The 22946-nt window shown below is 52.4% G+C and overlaps 1 protein-coding gene across 4 annotated transcripts; it reads left to right on the forward strand.

Annotated features, from left to right (window-relative positions):
• Window positions 1–1729: 1729 nt before the first annotated feature.
• On the forward strand, window positions 1730–21000 carry ZNF775 (zinc finger protein 775). Of its 4 annotated transcripts, XM_077997702.1 has the most exons (4): window positions 2095–2260; window positions 10149–10228; window positions 18249–18443; window positions 18876–21000. In XM_077997702.1, the coding sequence occupies exon 4, from the start codon at window positions 18890–18892 to the stop codon at window positions 20456–20458; it is 1569 nt and encodes a 522-aa protein (XP_077853828.1). In that variant the 5' UTR covers window positions 2095–2260; window positions 10149–10228; window positions 18249–18443; window positions 18876–18889; the 3' UTR covers window positions 20459–21000. The 4 variants fall into 4 exon arrangements, with proteins under 4 accessions (XP_014990749.3, XP_077853828.1, XP_028702282.2 ...); XM_015135263.3 differs by lacking the exons at window positions 2095–2260; window positions 18249–18443 and adding an exon at window positions 1730–1792; XM_028846449.2 differs by lacking the exon at window positions 18249–18443 and having other exon boundaries at window positions 2096–2260.
• Window positions 21001–22946: the final 1946 nt, after the last annotated feature.

Below are 22946 nucleotides of genomic sequence, written 5' to 3' on the forward strand. Positions count from 1 at the left end.
CACTTGTAGCCAGTGGCAAATCTGGAACTAGAATACTGGTCTCAGAAACAGGAATGTATTCCACAAGCCTTTGTAGAACCTCTTCTAGGTACTCTTCCAGAAAATAAGCTAGGTGTGGTGGTGCATGCCAGTAGTCTCAGGTATAGTGGAGGTGGGAGGATCCCTTGAGGCCCGGAGTTTGAGGCTGAAGAGCATTATGATTGTGCCTGTGAATAGCCACTGTACTTTAGCCGGGGAAACATAGCAAGACCCCGTCTCTAAAAAAATAAACAGGAGAATGAGACTCTAAAGTGTTGATAGCTAGTGATGTGTGGCCTCTTTATAGGGTGTGTATGATTTTGTATTTTACAAATCCTTCTATAGATAATATAACCAAATTAACGGTAAAAACTCAGTAACGTGTGCAGGCAACTAGAAAATTATTAACCCTATTTTATAGATGAATAAGTCAAAGTCCAGAAACAGAAAAGTATCTTTTATAAAAAGTACACATGAAGTTAGTGACAAAATCGAATCTCAGTCCCCAGTTCCTGCTGTGCTACTGAGGCTAAACCGCAGCCGGGCCTGTGGCAAATGTTTAATCAGCTGTTGACTGAAGAAAATAAGGTCCGCCTGCCCAACAGCAACCGTTTGTAGAAAGTCTCAGAGGCCCAGCTTCTGTCTGTATCTACCTCATGCCCCAGAGGCAGCTTCTAGCAGCTCTGGAGAGAATCCAGCCAGTAGGAGTTGATCCAGCTGCGCCCCCTTTGAGGGAGAAGTGTGAGGAATTTCCTTACAATGGGGTGGGGAGTTGAGAAGATACTCTTCGTTGAAGGTCTGGCAGTCTGGACCGGGTTGGCAGCTGGGCTGAAAGGATTCTGCTCATGGGAGCCCTACCTAGTAACCCGACCTAGTACCGTAACCTCAGAGCGGTTCCTCAGCTAGAAAACAAAGGGATTGGGCCGAGCGAGGGCCTGCAATCCCAGCACTTTGGGAGGCCGAGGCCGCAGGGTCACTTAAACCCAAGAGTTCGAGACCAGCCTGGGCAACATGGCGAGACCACCGTCTCTACAAAAAATTAAAAAAATTAGCAGGGCGGGAGGATCGGCTGAGCCACGGGTTCGAGGCTGCACTGAGCCATGATCGCGCCCCTGGGGACAGAGCGAGACCACATCCCCAAAACAGAAAACGAAAATATCGAGTATAATGATTTCTAAGGTCCCTCGTAGTGAACCCTAAAAGTTATCACACTCTACGGTGGGGCTGTCGCGGCTTGAGGGCAGCCACAGCCTCAGCCGGGGTTTCTGTCCGGGTCCTGATGGGTCCCCAGCAGGGAGAAACAGCGTCCGGTGCGCTGAGGCGCTCGGCGAACGTGCGCTGAGTTCAGGCGTTACAACGGGGTCGCAGTCTGAGTCCGGGCCTGGCAGGGGTGCCAGGACGCCGCCAGCCATCTGGAGCCCGAACTCCCGAGATCTCCTCCCCGGGGCCCAGCAACCCCGCGGCCGGCTGCTAGCGCGTTCACGGCGCCCGGGCCTTGCGCGCCCACTGGGGCCGAGGTCAGCCCTCCCCCCTCGGTTATTGGCTCCAGAGAACAAAGGGGCCGCCCCGCGGGCTGCTCCGATAGGACCTGCCGGGTCATCTGAGCGGCGCAGCCAATGGGGTGGCAGGGCGGCCCCGGGGATGGCCAGGCCCGCCAGCCAATTAGACACCCGTACCCGCCCCGCCTGCCCCGGGAATGGCCAGGGCCGGGAGCCCGGTGCCCAAGTCGCCCTCGGGGTGGCAGTTCCCGTTAACCTTAGCCACAAAGTCAAAGGTATTTATTTCCCCGTCGCCTCCCTCCGAGTCCCTCTGCATTTCGGGCGGGGAGGGGCGGTGCGAGGGATGGACCAGCGCCCGGCCCCGCTCCTCCTGTGCTGCCTCCGCCCGGCTCGGGCTGGGGCGGAGTGATGGGGCGGGGACCTGGGGTGCCCCGAGCCCCGCGCGTCCTCCGAGCCCGCGCGTCCCCCGAGCCCCGGGTCTCAAGCGTTTCCCCTGCCCCCACACAGCCGAGGGGAAAGGGGCGCGGCCGAGGGTGGGGAGGGCCCCAGGCCAGGGCAGCGAGGTCGGGAGGGAGGCTAGTGAGGACGGAGGGAGGACGCGGTGGCGAGTAGAGGGGTCGCCCGCGGGCGGCCCCTCCTGGGCTGTCCCGTTGTTCCGAGTTCCCGGTTCCTGTCCGTCTCCCTGATAGATCAGCTTCTGGGGGCGGGAACCCCAGTGCTCGCTGCAGAGTGACAGACACATAGTAGGTGCTCAATAAATGTGTGATTAAACGAGCGGGGATAAGGATTGGGGGTGGAGATAAGTGAGAGGGAAGCACCGCAGAAGTTGGAAGGGTGTGGTGTCGAGTGTGGCGGAGAACTCCTCCCCAGGAAGATGGGCACAGCAGCCGCGAATTCGGTGGGGTGGGTGCGGGCATCCCCTCTGTGAAGAACGTTGAGGATATCTATCTACATGTGGAAGGTGTGGAGATGGGGCCTCCTTCAGCCTTTTGAGCAAGATGATCTGAACTGGGGCTGGGTGTGGTCAGAGCCCCAGGGGCTGGAGGCCGACGACAGTCCAAGGCTTCACAGCCAACTGTTCCCATGTTCATCTGTAAAATGAAGAGATTAGATGGCAGTTGTCTCCTTTCAGGCTGAAGGTTTCATGCTTCCTTGCTTCAAATCTGTTTTGTACTGAAATTTCTTTAAGTGTTCCCTTGTGACAGTTTTTATTAATGGATTACTGTGTGTGGGGCCTGTACTGGGTGCAGGGGAGCGAGAAAGACCCCGTGTTAAGATGCATGTAGTCTTGTGCAGACTAATAAAATATTGATGACGATGATGATTCCATGTAGATGGTCCTGGGTGCACAGGTTAAACAGAGAAGGGGCTCCTGGCTGAGCCTGGTGTGTCCAAAAAGGCTTCCTGGTCAAAGCGATCCCTAATCTGGACTGGGAAGGGGAGAATTGAGCAAGGGCCTTCCAACGTTGGTCACAGGGTGCGAGGACATGGTGAGTTCAAGAGCCACGAGAGCATGGGGCATGTCGGGGTGCAATGGGGAAAGATGAGCAGAGTTGAATTCTCAGTTCCCCCTTATCTGAGGTGTGTGTGCCAGCAATTCCATTTGGTGGGGGTCTGGGTTTCTGAAAAACAACCCAAGGACACACTCTAAGATGTTACCTTTAGTTTGTATAGGCAACCACACATCTCGTGTGGTCGGACTTCCTTGCTGTTGTTTTAGCTACAATTACTTTATCAGGTTGCACATTTACTTCTCAGGACCAGCTAGGTGCCTGGAATTTCCCTGGAAAGAACTCAAGATTTTCCTTTATTTTCATGATTGGAGGGTGCAGCAGGTGCCTGAAGGGGTCCCTGCTCCATCTCACTTTCGTTTTCCAAGTTTCTCCATCTTTTGGATGCAGCAAGGGATGGAAACGTGTTTATTAATTAAAATGTGACACCTGTTCAGAGACTGTTAGCAGCTGGGTTTGTCCTCGACCTTCAGCTCAGATCCAGGCCCTGACAGGTTCCTGAGTATTAGACTTGGGGCGGAGGAATGTTAAGTGCAGCTCTCGCCTCTGAAGGGAGGTGGCTGAGGAGGAGGGGGCAGGGCTGTGGGGCAGGGGAGGTGTGGGTGGGACAGTTCCAGCAAGGGTGTTTACCTCTGGCCGGTGAAGGAAGTCTTGGAAGGAGGTACCTCAGGATCATGGCTGGGGTTGAATTGGGGACCTCTGGGAGGTGGGCAGGCAGAGTGGATAAGGCAAGTGACCTGGCTGCATGCAGATCAGGTCTCCTGGGAATGTTGACAGGAGCAAACTAAAGCCATGAAACCTGGCTGGCTGTTCATACCCTGAGGTGCAGTTCTTATAACCCTGAATGGGGAGTGGGTGATGGCAACAGCAATGACCTAAATCGAATTTGTCTTGCACCTTGGGAATGTCTCTGAGAGTCCTCTCACACTGTTCGTATCCCGCCATCCCTCCCCCCACCGCCCCTGCCCCACTCAATATAACCATTCTATACCACGAGCAAGTGTTATTTCCATTTTTAGGTGGGGAAACTGAGGCCCAGAGAAGGAAAGTGGTTTGCCTGGGATCACGTGGCTAACCAGAAGCAAACCCAATCTCAGTCCCTCTCTGGAGCTTTTCAACGGCCTTTTCCACTATGGCCTGCTCTTTGGGTGGGATGGCGGCCTGCCCTTTCCCCTGGCTCCCCTCCTCTGTTCCCTCCCCAGATTGAGGACTGGGGTGTTTGAGAGACTGAGGTCTGGAGATGGTGGAGTAGAAAGAGGGGAAGGGTCAGGGTTGGGAGAGTGGTCACAGTGGGGGTGGCCTTGTGCTGAGTGGGATCCGGGAAGTTGGAGAGGAGCAGGGTGGGTCATGGTGGGTGGGACAGGGGAGTTGTGGTGGGAGGCTGATGCTGGATGTGGGGATGGAGGCCTCCAGGTGGGGGAGGGGATGCCCACCTGGTTTGGGCTGGGACCTCTGGGAGGGGCATGCGGAACTGCCCTGGTAAGTGGAGGGCTTTACAGACAGTGCCACAACCAGAGCCGTGGCAAACCCTCTTCCTCCTGCGGGGTGGAGTGTGGAGGCTCCTGTGTGGCGCTGGGGGCCTCTGAGATTCCCAAGTGGCTGGAAGGAGTAATGGCTTAGGAAGAGTGAGCAGCAGCGGGGACAGTGGCAGAGAGGCTTGTACAGACACTGCCCGGTGCATCCAGCTCAGGCTTGCTGCCTTGTGGTACTCCTCCCAAACTCAGAGAGCAGGTATTTCCATTCACCCGTGCCATCAGGAACCTGAGCTTAAAGCCCTACAATGACTGGCCAGGGACTAGCAGCGGCTCAGTGATGGGTGGGCTGGGACTTGGGACTCCTGACTAAGACATGGGGTCCTGAGGGGAGAAACCAGGAAGGGTGGCCTTGAGAAGGCCATCCCTGCCAGCCTCAGGCAGTGGGCTTCAAGGGGGAGACTAGGGCTGAGGAGCCAGCCAGGTGGCGGCTCAGGTCACCCAAAGCTGACGGAAGGGGAGAGGACCCGTTGCATCCCCTTGGGCCAGAGCCCACAGGCCAGGCCCTGGAGGATCTCAGGCTGCACCAGGCTTGCTGGACACAGGCTCATTGTCTCTAGGGCTTTCTGTCTTGCTGTAACGCCTCTCCAGCCAGCTGCAGCTCCTGCTGACCTATCCCACCCAGCACAGGTCATCCAATGGTGACTCGTGGCCCAGCCTCCTGGCTCGATGAGGGTATGTTGCTTCTGTTTCTACCTCTCTGAGTTCTTTCCCTTGGAGCAAGTGGGCGTGATAGGATGGCCATGGGTGTACAAGGATACTTGTGTCGTGGGTGACTTTGCATTTCTGTGTTTGTAGGTGTGCTGTGCAATGATTTGTGCTGACCTGGTTCACAGTGGCATATTTGTGTGTCTGTGGATCTGTAGGTGTGTCTGTGAGTTTAAAAAAATATCTCACATTCTCTATTTGCATAGACAGTTTTGCAGGTGTTCTCGTGTAGTTTTGTGTCTTTGAACTTTTGTTTACTTAGCTGTATTTAGATATGATTGTATCTGGGTATGTTTGTGTGTGGTTTACATCAGTTTCTCATGTCCCTTTGGTCATATATTTAAATTAAAACCATCTGCTGTTAACTGAAATCAGGCAGAGAATACCATTGCCTGGTCCTGAGGGATTTCTTGATAGTGACAGAAGACTGGAGCCTGAGGAGCCACCTCTTGAGTCCTCCATTGTTTCATTCACTCATTCTTACATTCATTGAATACACATTACACACCTTCTACATGTGAGGGATGTGCAGGCATGGGAGCAAGCCCCCGTTCCCTGGGGCTGACTTGAGTGAGGGGGTCTCACAGGGAGAGAGAACTAGGTGAGGACATAGCAGGAATGGGCTGGGGGAGAGGGCAGGGAGGCTCTGGGGACCAGGTGGAGTTGGGAAGGACGAGGCCATAGAAGGGGGCAGCATGGGCAGGGAGGCATTGGCTGGGCATGGGCTGGGACTGGGGAGGCCAGTTTCTGTGGAGGTCTCCTACAGAAGACCAGCTGAGCAGTGCCCAGCAAGTGAGGACCTGCTGGGACCTCAGGGCTGAGAAGGGCCTGATACTGGGCCTTTGGCTGGGGTTTGGGGAGCTGCCCCCACCCACCAAAGCCTTAGCGCCTGGTGGTGGATCCTGCTCGCGCTCCACTGGCAGCAGATGATACCTGCGGCATGGTCTGCTTCTGACTGCCCGACCTGGGGCGCTGAGGCTGTGAGAGCTGTGCTGGGCTGGTGGGAGGTTCCAGGGGCGGCGATGGGGACGACCTTGCCTCTTTCTGGCCTGTGGCCTTTCTCCTCCCCCAGCTGCTGTCTGGCCTCCCCGCCCCCAAGTCTCTGCCACAACGAAAGCTCCTTTGTTGCCTGCCCCTGCCCCGGGCCTCTCCACCTGCTGCTAGCTCAATCCCCTCTTTGTGTGGTTGGTCCTCAGTTGTCATGGCAGCTGGGCCCAGGCTGAGGCCTGCCCACTGTCGGGCTCTTACTGAACTGCAGCCTGACCCGGTGCGGGGAGGGCCGGGCCAGAGCCAGGTGTGGGAAGGGCCCCTGTGTGTCCTGCTCCCAGAGCCCGAAGGGCAGCAGAGAAGAAAGGTGGTCCGGTAGGGGTCCAGGGTCCCTTGTGCGATAGACGAAGCGGCCTTCCAAGACTCGGTGTGGGCACTGGTGGCAGATGGCGCGTCTGGCCCTTGATGCCTGTCTTCCAGCCGGGGGGCTTTGCTGGGCAGCCTGCTCACCTGGCTCCTGGGTGTCTCCAGGTGGCTGAGGACGTGTCAGGATGGTGGGTTAGGAGGGGCCCGCCATGCGCAGAGCAGAGTGAAAGGCAGAATAGGAGAGAAGCTTAGAGTGGAGACATGTGGTGTCTGGCCAGCCTAGAATGTGTCACATGGAGGGCTTTCCTGGATTTTGTCTGTAGGACACCTGCTGTGCCGTTTCCCAGACATAGCCCACCTGAGCACACAGGTAGAGGCGGGTCCCCAAAGACTTGGCCTCCCCTTATTCCTGTCTTCTGTTTCCCCCTTGAATTTCTCACTTCTTCCTCTTGGGTCCTCTTCCTTCTGTCTCCACTTCTGTTCTTATGTAAGCCACAAGCTGCTTCCCCTCGAGCCCTGGTATGGCCCGAGGCAGAGGCACTGAGGCTTGAGGCAGGAGCTGCTCTGGGAGGTCCTGGACAGTGGAAGGCCTGCTACTACCCGGAGTGGCTGTTAGGTCCTAATACCTCTTGGGAGGCAGGGTGGGTGAAGGAGGACTGTCTTTGATTTGCCTTGGAGGTCTCACTTTGTGTAGACCCAGGCCCATCCTTCTGTCCTCCTGAATTTCTGGCCTGGGCTCTGCCCTCCTCAGTCTGAGTTCCCCTTACCAAGGTGGCTTCTCTGTCCACTAGCCCCTTTGCGCCTCTTTAGGTGGATGCTAAGTCCAGTTGGTGAGAGGTTTCCCAAGATGTGGCATGCAGAAGCTCACAGAGTGGCCCTGAGGGAGGAGGGTGGCATGGGAGGGAGGAGCCTCCAGCACCCATCAGAGCCCCACCAGGGGCCCCTCCAGCCCCCTTCCCCACTGCTCACCTTTTCCCTGCACCACAAGCAGGTTCGAGTGTCGGTAAGAAACCAGAGTAGGCATGCTTACAGACCCCTGTAGGGGAAATAGAAGTGAAAACAAAATCGCTTGCAAACCCAGAAAAGCTCTTTGCAAAAGTAGAAGAGAAAAACAGTTTTTAAAAGATTGAATGTGCATGAAACCAGAATGTGGTGCGCACCACAGACAATCCCCCGAGTGACTGCGAAGACGGGAGCTCTCAGCCTGCATATAGCCAGCGCGTGCAGCCCGTTACAGACATGTTCCGAGGGTAAACAGCCACCAGCCCTCCAGCAAGAGGACTGGACATTACCATTTGTCACACGCAGGTCATCCCAAATTCACGTGGTAATTGGAGTGACCATCTGTGTTAGCTAATTGCCTTTACCCACAGCAAAGATAAAGCTCTCACATTTTTATGGCAGGAGACAGGCTTGTGATTTGGAGCCAGGCGCCTGCTGAAGTCAGGCTCCCACCCTCCCATGGAGACTGGGAGGCGGGGTAGTGTCTTCCTTGATCTTTACATTTCAAAGAAGTGGCCCCCAGGACCTTGGGAAAGACAGTCCTGGGTTGTAATGTTGCCAGAAGGCTTATTTAGCTTTTTTTTTGAGACAGAGTCTCACTCTGTCACAATCTCGGCTCACTGTAACCTCTGCCTCCTGAGTTCAAACAATTTTCCTGACTCAGCTTCCCGAGTAGCTGGGATTACAGGCGTGTGCCACTATGCCCAGCTAAGTTTTATATTTTTAATAGAGACAGGGTTTCCCCACGTTGGCCAGGCTTGTCTCAAACTCCTGACCTCAGGTGATCTACCCACCTCAGCCTCCCAAAGTGCTGGGTTTACAGGCATGAACCACCGCGCCCAGCCTTATTTAACTTTTAAAAAGATTTATTTCTACTTGAGGAGCATTTACTGCAAAAATAAAAAATAAAAAAAAAAATCACATACATCTCAAAAAGACAGAGATAGAGCTTATTAATTAGAAGTTTCTAAACTGCTCTTGAAAAAGGGGGTGTCTCGTCCTCTCTTTGTACGAGGGAAAATGACTTTCTGCATTTTCTAGATTCATATTCACCCCTCCCCCCATGTCTCTTGTCAGGGTCCAGATCCCCAGTCTGGGTGTGTGCTCCCCAGTGTCTGGGCTCTGAAGGGGACCCGGGAGAGGTAGGCTGGGTCTCTGCGAGGCTCTTGGGGCCTGGGTGGGTGTTTCTGTGAGGGTGGCCGAACCAGGGTGCCTGGGAGGAAGGGCTGACTGAAATCTGGAAGAGCCCCTCCCTTGAGGCAGCAGGAAGGACGAGCTGCGCATCTCCGTGGGGCAGCCACGTCTTTGCTCTGCTAGGGGGTACAGGCGCACGGGACCACATCCGTGTCCTTAGGAGAGGCGCGCCCCCAGTGAGGAGGAGGAGTCTTCAGGCTGCACAGCTCCTGGCCAGGTGGAGCAGCACATTCCTGCCACCTGCGTTTGTTACAGGCCCTCTGTATGCCCTCTGCTCTGGTCCCTGAGAATCCGGTGGCAAGCATGAAGAGCTCCTGGCCTTGGTGTGGTGGGGAATAGACAAGTTAAGATCACTTCGGGTGGCAAAAATGTTAGAGAGCAAACGGGAAGTGGAGTTAGGCTGGTGACTGTATATAGAAGCGCCAGGGGCCGGCACGGTGGCTCACGCCTGTAATCCCAGCACTTTGGTAGGCCGAGGTAGGTGGATCACAAGGTCAGGAGTTCGAGACCGGCCTGGCCAATATGGTGAAACCCCATCTCTACTAAAAATACAAAAAATTAGCTGGGCATGGTGGCGGGCGCCTGTCATCCCAGCTACTTGGGAGGCTGAGGCAGGAAAATGGTGTGAACCTGGGAGGCGGAGCTTGCAGTGAGCCGAGATCTTGCCACTGCACTGCAGCCTGGGAGACAGAGCAATACTCCATCTCAAAAAAAACAAAACAAAAAAAAGATGAATCCTAGATCAGCGAACGGGGCATGGGCTTTGCAATGCCCAGTTGACCGTGTGTGTTCTTGTATGGAGACGGCTGGCTCCGAAGCTCCCCAGAGGGGTTTGTGCTAGAACATGGATGAGGACTTTGAAAGAGGGGGCTGGTGACTGAGGAAACATGTAGGGCCGTTCTGCCTTCCAGGTGCGTTCCTCGTGGTCAGTTGCAGACATATCTCTAACCTTACTCCAGGCTCCTGCTTCTCAGGTGTGGCGTCCATCACACGCTGCCCTGCGGATGTTGAGGGTGTGGGCTCTGGTGTGGGTGTTAGAAGACCTGGGATTTTGTCCAGCTCTGCCGTTCATCACCTCCATGACTCTGGGCACATCAGGGGTCCTTCATGGTCTCAGTTTCCTCTTTCGTAAAATGGGAATTAGGGCTCTTTTACTTTCTCAGCAGGTATGCGTACAATGAAAGAGCCCCTGCCCACGTCGAATGTGGCTATGGATAGAAAAGCTCTTTGGAAAAGAGAGTGCTTTATGGGATGGGAGGGGGGCTGGGGACCCTGAGTTCTGTCCTTGTCCCACAGGCCCATTCTCTTTCTTCTGCTTCTCTTTCTGACAGATGACAGGAAAGGGACACAGCTGGTGTTGATGCTGGGAGGCCTCCAGGGATGGAGGGTGGCCTGGCTGGTGACCGCACAGGTAAGAGAGAAGAGAGAGGAGGCAGGGGAGCCAGGGTCTCCTCCGCTGAGGTCGCGTGCCCTCATCTTTTCTGAAGCCAGGCGCAAGCCAACGCCCTCAGCCAGTAGCTAGTACATCCTATCGATGCAGAATTTGAGGGTGGGGACCAGGGCTTGGACAGCCATGTCAAAGAATGGAACAATGACAGAGGCTATGGGAGCTCAAAAAATGACAAAGCCTGGTCCATTAACTTGCCTGGCAAGGGGACACATGTGCACCCATGCCTTGTAGAAATTGAGGTGTTATTTACACGCTAGAACAGGGAGTTTGTGGGGTTATACTAATTAGGCATGGAAAGCTGGCACTCTAGGTAGGACAGTTGGAACAAAGCTGTGGCTCATGAGTCAGGACAGTGTCTTCAGTTCAGTCCATTTATGCTTCCTGGAGGTCACTCAGAGTTCAGGGTCCTTATTGGCTAAGCCGCTTAGAGCTGGTTGTGATGAAATACATGCTGCCAGTGGAAAATTTCCCCGCACAGTCATGTGCTTTTGACTGGAGCCCCTGCCCAGCATCCCTGTGCCTGAGGTGGAGCAGCCCCTGGCGTCTGTGAGTAGCACTTGCAGCCCTTTCTGGCATGCCCTGTCGCATGTGGTGTGTGGCCTGGCTGCAGTGGCGTGTGGCCCGGCTGCAGAAGGGCTCTAGGCCCCTCAGCAGGGTTGAGTCCAGAGCACGCCGGGCACCCTTGGGAGCCCTGCCCTTCGGCACAGTGTGACTCGGGTTTCTTTACCTCCCTCTCCACTCCCGGGGAATTGCCCCATAGACCTCAGGGCCCCTGCCTCATTGCCCCTGTGGGAAGAACCGCCTCCCCTCCCAGGAATGTCATGTCAGGAGACCCAAGACTGAGACAAAAATCAGGCAGTGGGGTGAAGGAGAAACGTGGCCACAAGTGCAAAGCGTGGCAGTGTGGTATGTGGACACAGACCCTCAGGGAGCCTAGCCATGCACCTGCGTGCCTGTCTGAGGAGCCAGGTGCGTGACGGGAGCACCCTAGCTGCACGTGTGTTTTGGAAATTCCAGTGGAACTTAGAGCGCAGCGTGTTATAGAAGGCTCTTTCCCTACACAGACTCATACATGGGATCCTGAGTCACTGTGAGGTTGCTCTGGTTGATGTGAGCTGTGGAGTCAGCCGGGGCCCTCTCTCCTCTCTATGGCAGCTTCTGGGGAACCCTGTGGTTTTAGGGAAGAGTTTGGAAAACACTAGCCTAGACTCCTGGAGACACGGAGGCGTGTGGGGACTGGCCTCTGGCCAGACTGAGGGAACCACTCATTTGGAGGACCCTGTTTTTCAGACAATTGACAGCTTACCCCTTTTAAGCAACTTTTAATTTTTATTTGTGTGTGTGTGTGTTTTATTGTGGCAAAATATGCATGATATTCACCATTGTAACCATTTTTAAGTGTACGGTTCAGTGGCATTAGTACATTCAGTGTTTAGCCTTCACCGCCATCTATTTCCAGAACATTTTCATCACCTGGGAAACTGTACTCATTAAGCAATAATCTGTGCTTTGCACCTTTTAATTTTATCGGAACCATTAAAACCTAAAACATGATTCTTTTCATGATGACTGAGGAGTGGTGCCATTATTTCAGGACTCTCCACGGGCAGGCCAGTGGCCTGCGCTCTTCATATGGATACCTGAACCCTCGGGAGTGTGCCTGGGGATGCTGGAGCCCCAGCACACTCCACCTCAGCTCCAGGGCCTCCAGGGATGCTGCTGGGCTTAGCACCTCACCCAACCCAGTCATTTATGTCTGCCAGGGGTCCTTTGGCAGGTGGATGTGACGGCACTGTCCTGGCATCCTGGGGCTTTCTGGCCCGCAGTCATCTTTCTGGCTGGAGAGGGCTGAGGGGAACCAGCCATCAGCCACCTGATGGGCACAGCACAACCACCAGTCTCAGATTGGTGTAACTCATCCTGGATCATCCCTGTGTGCATTTGTAGAGACATATGGTTTAATTTTTTTTTTTTTTTTTTTTTTTTGAGACGGAGTCTTGCTCTGTCGCCCAGGCTGGAGTGCAGTGGCCGGATCTCAGCTCACTGCAAGCTCCGCCTCCCGGGTTCACGCCATTCTCCTGCCTCAGCCTCCCGAGTAGCTGGGACTACAGGCGTCCGCCACGTCGCCCGGCTAGTTTTTTGTTATTTTTTAGTAGAGACGGGGTTTCACCATGTTAGCCAGGATGGTCTCGATCTCCTGACCTCGTGATCCACCCGTCTCGACCTCCCAAAGTGCTAGGATTACAGGCTTGAGCCACCGCGCCCGGCCGAATGGTTTCATTTTTTATGAATTCAATCAGATGATTCATATGGTTTTTCAACTTGTTTTTTGCTTTCTCTTAAAATGTTTTGAGAATCTTTTCATATTGGCATACATAGTTCTTTTCCATTCTTTTTAGTCGATGCCTAGTATTCCATATTATGAAGGGAACTATTTTTTAGGATAATTAAGTTATTTTTCATTGTTTGCTAATTACAAAGAACACTTCAGTGAATATTCCTGGACATTCCTCTTTACACTCGTATGTCAGTATTTCTTAGGTGAACACGTGGGATGGAATTGCTGGCTGGAAAGGGCCAGAAGGCTCTCCACACTTCTAATTTTAATAAACACTGTCAGATTGTCCTCCACAAATTCTGCCCCAGTTTATGCTCTCAGATTACCCATGTGTATACTAGTTCTTTTGTGTAGTGTCCACGCATATTGTAAAGTAGAGGTATTATTGATTTTTTAAATTTTTGTTGGTATGAGGGGTTGAAAGATGCTACACTTTTAGTTTGCATTTTGTTGATGACTAGTGGGGTTGAACTTCTTCTTTTTTTTTTTTTTTTTTTGAGACGGAGTCTCGCTCTGTCACCCAGGCTGGATTGCAGTGGCCGGATCTCAGCTCACTGCAAGCTCCGCCTCCCCGGGTTCACGCCATTCTCCTGCCTCAGCCTCCTGAGTAGCTGGGACTACAGGCGCCGGCCACTTTGCCCGGCTAGTTTTTTTTGTTTTTTTTTTAGTAGAGACGGGGTTTCACTGGGTTAGCCAGGATGGTCTCGATCTCCTGACCTCGTGATCCACCCGTCTCGGCCTCCCAAAGTGCTGGGATTACAGGCTTGAGCCACCGCGCCCGGCCCAGAACTTCTTTTTATCATGTATAGGAGTCTGTTTTATAGTCTGGATACTAAGCATTTGTTCTATATCTGCACATATTTTTTCCTGGACTTGCACTGTCTAGCACATGGCCTAGCCATATAGAACTCTTCTAGTTTAAGTTTAGGTTTAAATCAACTTAAGTATGGCCAGGCGCGGTGGCTCACGCCTGAAATCCCAGCACTTTGGGAGGCCGAGTTGGGTGGATCACCTGAGGTCAGGAGTTTGAGACCACCCTGGCCAACATGGTGAAACCCCATCTCTACTAAAAATACAAAAATTAGCTGGGCATGGTGGCGGGCGCATGTAATCCCAGCTACTTGGGAGGCTGAGGCAGGAGAATCGCTTGAACCTCAGAAGTAGAGGCTGCAGTGAGCCAAGATCACGCCATTGCACTCTAGCCTGGGTGACTAAGGGTAACTCTGTCTCAAAAATAAATAAATAAATATTAATTAATTAACTTAAATACAATTAAAAATGTCATTTCTTAATTGCACTAGTCACATTTCAAGTGCTCAGTAAACATATGTGGCTTAAGAGCTCAGATGTAAACTGTTTCCACTATTGCAGAAGGTTCTATGGGAAAATGCTGCTCTAAATTCCCATTTCTTTTTTCTTCTTCTTTTTTTTGAGATAGAGTTTTTGCTTTTGTTGCCCAGGCTGGAGTGCGGTGGTGCAATATCATCTCACTGCAACCTCTGCCTCCCTGGTTCAAGTGATTTTCCTGCCTAAGCCTCCTGAATAGCTGGGATTGCAGGCACGCACCACCACACCCAGCTAATTTTTTTGGATTTTTAGTAGAGACGGGGTTTCACCATGTTGGCCAGGCTGGTCTTGAACTCCTGACCTCAGGTGATTCTCCCGCCTCAGCCTCCCAAATTGTTGGGATTAATGGCGTGAACCACTGCATCTGGCCAAAATTTCCATTTCTGTCGGACTTATGTTTATGGTATCTTTTGTCATACAGATGTTTTAAATTTAGTTTTTATCTTTTGTATCCTGTTTAAGAAGGCTTTTAAATTATCTCTGGATTCTAAGCAAATTCTCCCAATTCTTCTAATACTTCCATTTTCTTTTTTAAGCTGGCACTTAAGTCCATCTGGAACTGATTTTTATAAGCAATCTGCACTGAGAATCTAACTTAAATATTTTCCCCAAAGAGAGGGTTGTTTCTAAGTCAATGAACAGCCTTTTTCCATTGACTTGGAATGTCTCTTGTATCATGTATCAAATGGTTCTGTTCCATTGGCCTATTTATCTATGATGTGTACTGTACATTATTGTAATGATTGTATTTAGCATTTTTACTTCTATTTTTTGTGGATGAGAATCTGACTTGCAGCCTTAAGTCACCAAGCCCACCATGGAACAGCCATGCCAGTAACAATAACAACGGTGTCAGTCAAGAGTTGGGTTTTATTTTCTTTTTTTCCCAAATGGATCTCTCTCTCTCTTTCTCTCTGTCGCTCCCTCGCTCACTCACTCTCTCTCTCTCGCAGTACAGTGGTACGATCAGGGCTCACTGCAGCCTCAGCCTCCTGGACTCAAGCAGTCCTCCCACCTCAGCCTCCAGAGTAGCTGGGACTACAGGTGTGCACCACCACACCCAGCTAATTTAATAAATTTTTTATATAGACAGGTGTTACTATGTTGCCTAGGCTGGTCTTCAACTCCTGCACTTAGGCAATCCTCTTGCCTTAGCGTCCCAAAGTGCTGGGGTTACAGGCAAGAGCCACTGTGTCTAACCTAGACTTTATATTTTAGAGCAGTTTTAGCTTTACAGAAAAATTGTGAAGAAAGTAGAGTTCTCCTATACCTTAGCTCCAGTTTCTCCTATTATTAACATTTTGCATTCGTGTGGTATATTTATTATAACTGATGAACCAATATAGATACATTTTTATTACCTGAAGTCTATAATTGACAGTAGGGTTCTCTCGATCTTGTACCTTACATGGGTTTTGACAAAGGCATAATGTCCTGTATCACTATTAGAGCATCATACAGAATATTTCACTGCCCCCCAAGTCCCCTGTGCTCTACCTGTTCATCTCTCCCTGCCCTCCAACCCCGGGCTACCACTGGTTTTTCAATTCTCTCTGTAGTTTTGCCCTTTCCAGAATGTCATATATTTGGAGTCATACAGTGTGTAGCCTTTTACATTGGTGTCTTTCACCTAGAAGTTTGCATGTAGGGTACCTCCATGGCTTTTTTGACTTCATAGCTTATTTCTTTTTATTGTTGACGAATATTCCATCATGCGAGTTATCCATTCACCCATTGAAGGACATTGTGGTTACTGCCAAGTTCTGGCAGTTAGGAATAAAGCTATAAAAATCCATGTGTAGTTTTTTGTATGGACAGAGGTTTTCAGCTCTTTTGGGTAAATACCTAGGAAAGCGACTGCTGGATTGGATGGTAAGCCTGTATTTAGCTTTGTAAGAAACTGCTGAACTGCCTTCCAGAGTGGTGGCAGCACTTCGCATTTCCACCAGGAAGGAACGAGCCCCTGTTGCTGCTCAGCCTCACTGTATGCACATGCCAGTGATCTGGATTCTAGCCACTCTCATTTATTTGATTTGATTTTTATTTTTTTTGAGACAGAGTTTTGCTCTTGTTGCCCAGGCTGTAGAGCAATGGTGTGATCTCAGCTTGCTGCCGGGTTCAAGTGATTCTCCTCCCTCAGCCTTCTGAGTAGCTGGGATTACAGGTGCCTGCCACCACGTGCCCTGGCTAATTTTTTGTATTTTTAGTAGAGATGGGGTTTCACCATGTTGGCCAGGCTGGTCTTGAATTCCTGACCTCAGGTGATCCACCCGCCTCGGCCTCCCAAAGTGCTGGGATTACACACATGAGCCACCGTGCCCAGCCATTCATTCTATTCTATTCAATTCTAGCCATTCATATGTGTAGGGTAGTAGCATTTTTGCTTTTAATGTCATATAAGCCAAAGTCGTCTTTGTTCATTTTTAGGATTTTCTGGGCAATTTGTATAGATGATATATGTTACAATTTACTTAAATCGGATTACACTGAATTTAAACATTATTTCAGAGTGAAGAACATCTTAGCTCCTCATCTAAGAATATGATATATTGCTCCTTTCATTTAGTTTTATCTCTTTAGTAAAGTTTAAAAGTTTTCTTTATATAAGTTTTGCATGTTTATTAGGTATATTCCTAGTTACTTGTGTTGACATTTTTTAAAAAGTGATTTTTGTATGGTTTTGTACCAGGCAATCTTGCTGAACTCTTATTTCTATTTCTCAGTGGATTCCCTTGCACATTCCAGGTTGTTAATAATCATAAGCAAATGGCAGTTTCCTCTCCTTTCCCGTGTTGATGCATTTCTCTTTGTTTTCCCCTCTGCCTTGGCTAGTTCCTCAAGGACAGCCAACTGATTTCAGGGATGGTGAGCATTGCATGTTGTTGCTGACTGTAATGGGCTTCTAATCTTTTGCCTTTGGTTATAATGTTTGCTGTAATTTCTAGAGTACATTCTTTGATTCTTTGTCAACTTAGTTTCCTCTATTCTTAGTTTGCTAGGAGCTTTCTTCTCTCTCTCTCTCTCTCTGTCTCTCTCTCCCTCCCTCTCTCTCCTACCCTCCTCCCTCCCTCTCATCTTCCTCCTCCTCTACCTTCTCCCTCCTTCGAACCTTTCCTCTAGAAATAATGTTCAATTTTATCGTATGACTTTTTCACATCTATTCGGAGTTTTTTCACTTTTAATAAGGTAACATTATAAATTATATTGGGCCATGTTTGCTTTCCTGGGGAAAATCTCAGCAAGGTTAGGGTATGTTATTATTTTAATACCACTGAACTTGCTTTGCTAATGTTTGTGTCTCTGTTCAAAGAATGATAAACCTTTTGCCCACCTCCATTCTTGTCTTGGGTTGATACTGGAGTTATGCTAACCTTGTAGATTTCTCTTTCCCTTTGCTCCTATTCATTGTAGTAGTTTATATAAGGTGTACATGGTCCTTCCCTTGAGGCTTTAGCAGCACCTGTTTATACAGTTACAGAGCCTGTTACCCATTTTTGAGGTAGACTGAGATGTTCTCAGGCTCTTTTAGTCATTTATGTCGTCAGATTTTCCACCTACTCTTGGGTCAGTTTTAATTTACGTTTTCTTGCAAAATCTTCTATTTTATATAGATTTTCAAATTTATTTATATAAAGTCCATATATAGTATTTGGGGATTTTCAGAATCCTTTTTGCAGCTACATGTCCGTTATCTATAATCTGTTTTTATCTTTATTAATGCTGTTCTTCTACCTCCTTTGGGGTTATTTTGTTGTCTTTGTAACATTGACATCTGTTTAAAGATTTTTCTCTTTTCTTTGTTCACAGCTGTTTTATTCCACCTACTTTTTATTACATGTAAACCTTTTTGGAAATGTGCATAGATCACAAGCTCTATAAATTCTTGTACAGCACACATTCCCCTGTAACTAGCACCCACATCAATGGAGAACATTGCCAGAACCTCAGAGCCCATGCTGCCTTCCACCCACAGTGCCCTCTGTAATAGGGCATTATCCTGACTTCTAACTCTTGGTTTCATTTTGCCGGCTTCTCCTCTTCACATAAATGGAATCACACAGTAAGCATTCTTTAGTGTCTGTGGCAAACGGTTTCCTTATGGCTTCTTATTCTGAGCTAGGAAAACAAACTGCCTCTGTAGACTTGTGTATGGCCCAAGATGTGGGCTGGGAGCAATGGGTGTGGGACCCTCGAGAGCAAAGTGGATTAGGTTTAACACAAAGGCAAGGCGACACCTCTTTTGGATGCTGAGGTCTTTCTTTCTGGCCTACTTTCTTGTTCTTGGTTTTGTTGAAGGAAGATGAATTGCCAGACAGCCAAGGTCCCAGCAGGTGAAGTGTTCCCCCACCATGGCTTCTGCCTTGGAGCAGGGGCCCCGCCGGTATAGACGGTGATGCAGTGACCCAGGGTTTGGTCTCCCTGACCACTGAGGACTGGGCATGCCTTTGCTTAGAAAGCTTCCAGCACATGGATCCTCTTAGAAAAATAATGGTATGTTTTGCAGCTTGGCCACTTTCTCCTTGCCCCTTGGGTCAGCAGATTTCACTGGATTGGTTTCTTTAACCTTCTCTGCATCTCCTGGGCCTCAGGGTGGAGAAGGTAGAGCAGCCAGCGTCTCAGGGATCCTGTGACCTGGGCACTCGAGTAATTCATTTATGATTCCTTTCTTGTATTTTTCTCCTTCACTCCTTTCTATATCTTAACCTGCCCTTGTTGTCCTTTCTGCCTTCCTTACTCTTTTTTCTTCTCTTGCCCTGTTTTCTTCTGTTCGTTTTAAAATCTTTCCCTTCTGCCTTTTCTCGTGCTCTCTTTTCAGCCCTTCTCTGCCTTCCCACACCCCTTCCCTCTCGCTCCTTCTCTCCATCCCACCTAGCGGAGCAGCAGTGACCTTTCTCCCTCCTCTCTCCTGCTTGCCTCTGGCAGGAGCTGGGCTGGTGATGAAGGTCAAGCAGGAGAAGCCGGAGCGGCTGCTGCAGATACTGGCACCGCAGGTTATGCTTGCGGAGAAGGACAAGGAGAACATCTTCCAGCAGCACCCGGGCCTCCCGCCATGCCAGACCATGGGGCGGCCTCGAGCCCTGGGGGGACAGGAGGAGTCTGGGAGTCCAAGGTGGGCCCCTCCCACTGAGCATGATGCGGGGCTGGCAGGCCGGGCTCCCGGGTCAGCCTCCGGTCCCCTGAGCCCCTCGCTTTCCGCCGGCGAGGGTCACTTTGTGTGCCTGGACTGCGGGAAGAGGTTCAGCTGGTGGTCGTCCCTGAAAATCCACCAGCGCACCCACACCGGGGAGAAGCCGTACCTCTGCGGCAAGTGTGGCAAGAGCTTCAGCCAGAAGCCGAACCTGGCGCGCCACCAGCGGCACCACACTGGTGAGCGACCCTTCTGCTGCCCCGAGTGCGCGCGGCGCTTCAGCCAGAAGCAGCACCTGCTGAAGCACCAGAAGACCCACTCCCGGCCCGCCACCCACTCGTGCCCCGAGTGCGAGCGTTGCTTCCGTCACCAGGTGGGCCTCCGCATCCACCAGCGCGCGCACGCCCGGGACCGCCAGGGCTCCCGCGCCGGCCTGCACGAGCTGCTTCGGGACGCGGCGGCGCGCAGGGCCTGTCGCCTGCGGCCGGGGCCGCCGCGGGGGCGCCCCGAGTGGGCCTGGCTGGGGCTCTGCCAGGGCTGGTGGGGCCAGCCTGGGGCCCGGACCGCGGTCTCCGGCCCCTCGGGGCCGGGCGAGCCGCGCCAGTTCATCTGCAACGAGTGTGGCAAGAGCTTCACCTGGTGGTCGTCGCTGAACATCCACCAGCGCATCCACACTGGCGAGCGGCCCTATGCGTGCCCCGAGTGCGGCCGCCGCTTCAGCCAGAAGCCCAACCTGACAAGGCACCTGCGCAACCACACGGGCGAGCGCCCGCACCCCTGCCCGCACTGCGGCCGCGGCTTCCGCCAGAAGCAGCACCTGCTCAAGCACCTGCGCACGCACCTGCCTGGCGCCCAGGCCGCGCCCTGCCCCAGCTGCGGTAAAAGCTGCCGCAGCCGCGCCGCACTGCGCGCCCACCAGCGCGCCCACGCTGCCGCTGAGCCCGCCGTTCCGGCCGGGGAACCGGGTGACCAGCTGCAGGCCGAGGCCATCCCAGGCTTGGCCGCGCGGCCGCGGAGCTCCCAACGGTCCCCAGGGGCCCGGGACGCGCTGTGGGGCCGGGGACGCGCGGGCCTCACCGGGCCTGGCGAGCCGCGCCAGTTCATCTGCAACGAGTGCGGCAAGAGCTTCTCGTGGTGGTCGGCGCTCACCATCCACCAGCGCATCCACACTGGCGAGCGGCCCTACCCGTGCCCCGAGTGCGGCCGCCGCTTCAGCCAGAAGCCCAATCTGACGCGGCACCGGCGCAACCACACAGGCGAGCGGCCCTACCTGTGTCCCGCCTGCGGCCGCGGCTTCAGCCAGAAGCAGCATCTGCTCAAGCACCAGCGTGTACATCGCGCGGCCCCTGCATGCAGCCCCAAGGAGGAGGCGCGCTAGTGGACGGGACCTCAGCGGACCCGTGGTGGTGCGGGGGATGTTTGTGGGGTGTGTGTGGGGAGTGGGTGTGGCCAGGATTGCTGGCTCTTAGAACTCCCCATAGCAGGACCGGTAGATTCCTCAAGGCGCTGAAGGGCTGAGAATAGTTCTAGAAGGGCCCAAGAGGGTGCTGGGAAAGGTCCCAGCGTGGGTTGAGGGAGGAGGAGGAGGGAAGATCCGAGTTCCTCACTGCGGGCCCGGATGTGACCACCCTCTTCAGAGGTTGGACCCCAGGCTTCAAGCAGCGAGTGAGGGGCCTGTTGGGGACGCTGGGAAAGTCTCCTGGTGTGAAGTGGCTGAGGTCTGGACTAGTCAGCTGCAGCACCAGCCGGTCCTGCCCACGCTTCAGGATGGCCAGGGGCTGCCCCTGTAGGAGAGTTGCCAAGACTCGGTGATACCAAGGATGGGAGCCAGAAGCTGTGGCGAGGGAGAGCCAACCATATTCCCAGCACTAGGGCCAGAGGTGGCACGTCGTAGGAATCCAATAAATATTTTTGGAAGGAGTGAGTGGTTTTATGTCCTTCTCCATCCCTGCCTGCCCCCTGCCCAAGGTGTGTGTGTGGTTGGGCCCGACTGTAGAACTGGTGTGCGTGTGATGGTCAGGCAGGCACGAGCCGGGTGGGCTCTGCTGAGGCTTGGCTACCTGAGGAGGTAGCTGTGCAGGAGAGAGCCAGACACGCTGCTCCCACTCCTGTCTGGGGCATGTCTGAAGTGGGCTGGCTGACTTGACTGGCTTGGATCCTTATCAGTCTGGTGTTGCAGAAGAGAAAATGGATGGAATATTCCACATGGTCTCACTTGTCTTTCTGAACCACCCTGGCTGAAGCTGAAGCCCGGGTCTGTGTGTGCTCAGAGATCCATTTGCCCAAGGCTAGGAGCACAGCACTCCCCATGCCCAGATCTCGCCAGGGGTGTTTTCCTTCTTCCCCTCTCCAAGTCAGTTTAGTGTCTCTTCCCACAAACCCTCCTCGGCCTCCTGCCCCAAGAGGTCACCCCTTACACACTTCCAAAGCAGGGTTGTCTGAGCCCCTGGTGCTGACAGAAGAGCCCAGGGCTCCAGCCCAGGCTGTGGCCGCAGATGGTATCTTCCCAGAGGAGAGGAGGGAATTGGAGAGGGTGGTGATGGGTGTTGGGGTGCCAGGGTTGGGTAGCTGGGAGGTAGGAGGAAGAAACCACCCCACCATGGCTCTGGAGAAGGAAGAAGTACACCTGCCCACTTCTCACAGCCCAGATCCTTCTCTGTATGCAGGGAAGTGTCATCTTCTGGGAGCTGCCACCGTTCAGCCTGGCTTCTGGTCACTGTTCTTTAATCCTCTATATCTGGAAAAAACTCCAGTTGTAGATCTACGGAAGGACATATGAAGGTGATGGGTGGACCAGGAGGGCCGCCCTGACTGTTACGGCTTACCAGGGTAACAGTGCCGATGATGGTTAGCACTCGGCCAGGGCTGCTGCATCCCCGAGCAGTTCTTTGATCACAAACCATGCAGTGTGAAATCACACGGGGTGTTGTACGCCAGGGTTGCTACCACCTGCTTGAGCATTCAGCACTTAGGACCACGGGAAACCAAACCAGAAGGGTTTTCCTGGGCACCCTCCACCTGACACCAGCCCTAGGGGCTCCCCTGACTCTCATGTCCTGCCTCTCTCCTGGAACTCCCCTTCCACCCTGCACTGCACCAGGGAGTGCTTGACTGCCTTGCAGCTCCTCAAACCCTGCTTTAACCAGGGGGGCGGTTCAGGAGTCATTTGCTTTTTTCTCTCTGCCACTTGCCAAATTCTGAAATCACGTTGAGCAAGCCCACCCACTTCAGGCCTCACTGAGTCCTGTCTTTCATTCCTGGGTTAGAGAAACACTGGGTCCCTGTGAATCAGGTGCCCGAGGGCACATGTGAGCAGATGCTGACGAGATCAGTCCTGCAGGAGCATCTTTACAACAGAACGTGTTATTTTCCATAAGTGGCTTGTTTAATGATCAAAAAAGTCAAATAGCTTTGCTGGTAGGACTTGGGGTTAAAAAAAATGAGGCCTAATTGCAGCTTTTTTCTCCAGCACCAATTCATGAGAATGCCTGCTCGCTGATCCCAGGTGACTGAACCTCCCACAAATGGGTGCTTTGGGTCACAAAGGGGACAGGGTCAAATCCCTCAGGCAAAGAATGACTGAGGTATATGACTCACTGACCAGGCCGGGACTTCACAGCATTCATTCATTAAACAAGCCTGCTGTGTGCCAGGTATCATTCTGGGATGCTGCCCATGACACAGCCCCTACCCTTGAAGAGCTCAAGGACCTTCGTGGAAAATCATTTTGATACGCACAGGACTTGGGACCTTTATTTATTTATTTATTTATTTATTTATTTTTTTTTTTTTTTTTGAGACGGAGTCTCGCTGTGTCTCCCAGGCTGGAGTGCAGTGGCGTGATCTCGGCTCACTGCAAGCTCCGC

Source organism: Macaca mulatta, chromosome 3 (assembly GCF_049350105.2).
Source record: "Macaca mulatta isolate MMU2019108-1 chromosome 3, T2T-MMU8v2.0, whole genome shotgun sequence".
In the NCBI taxonomy this organism is placed as follows: domain Eukaryota; kingdom Metazoa; phylum Chordata; class Mammalia; order Primates; family Cercopithecidae; genus Macaca; species Macaca mulatta.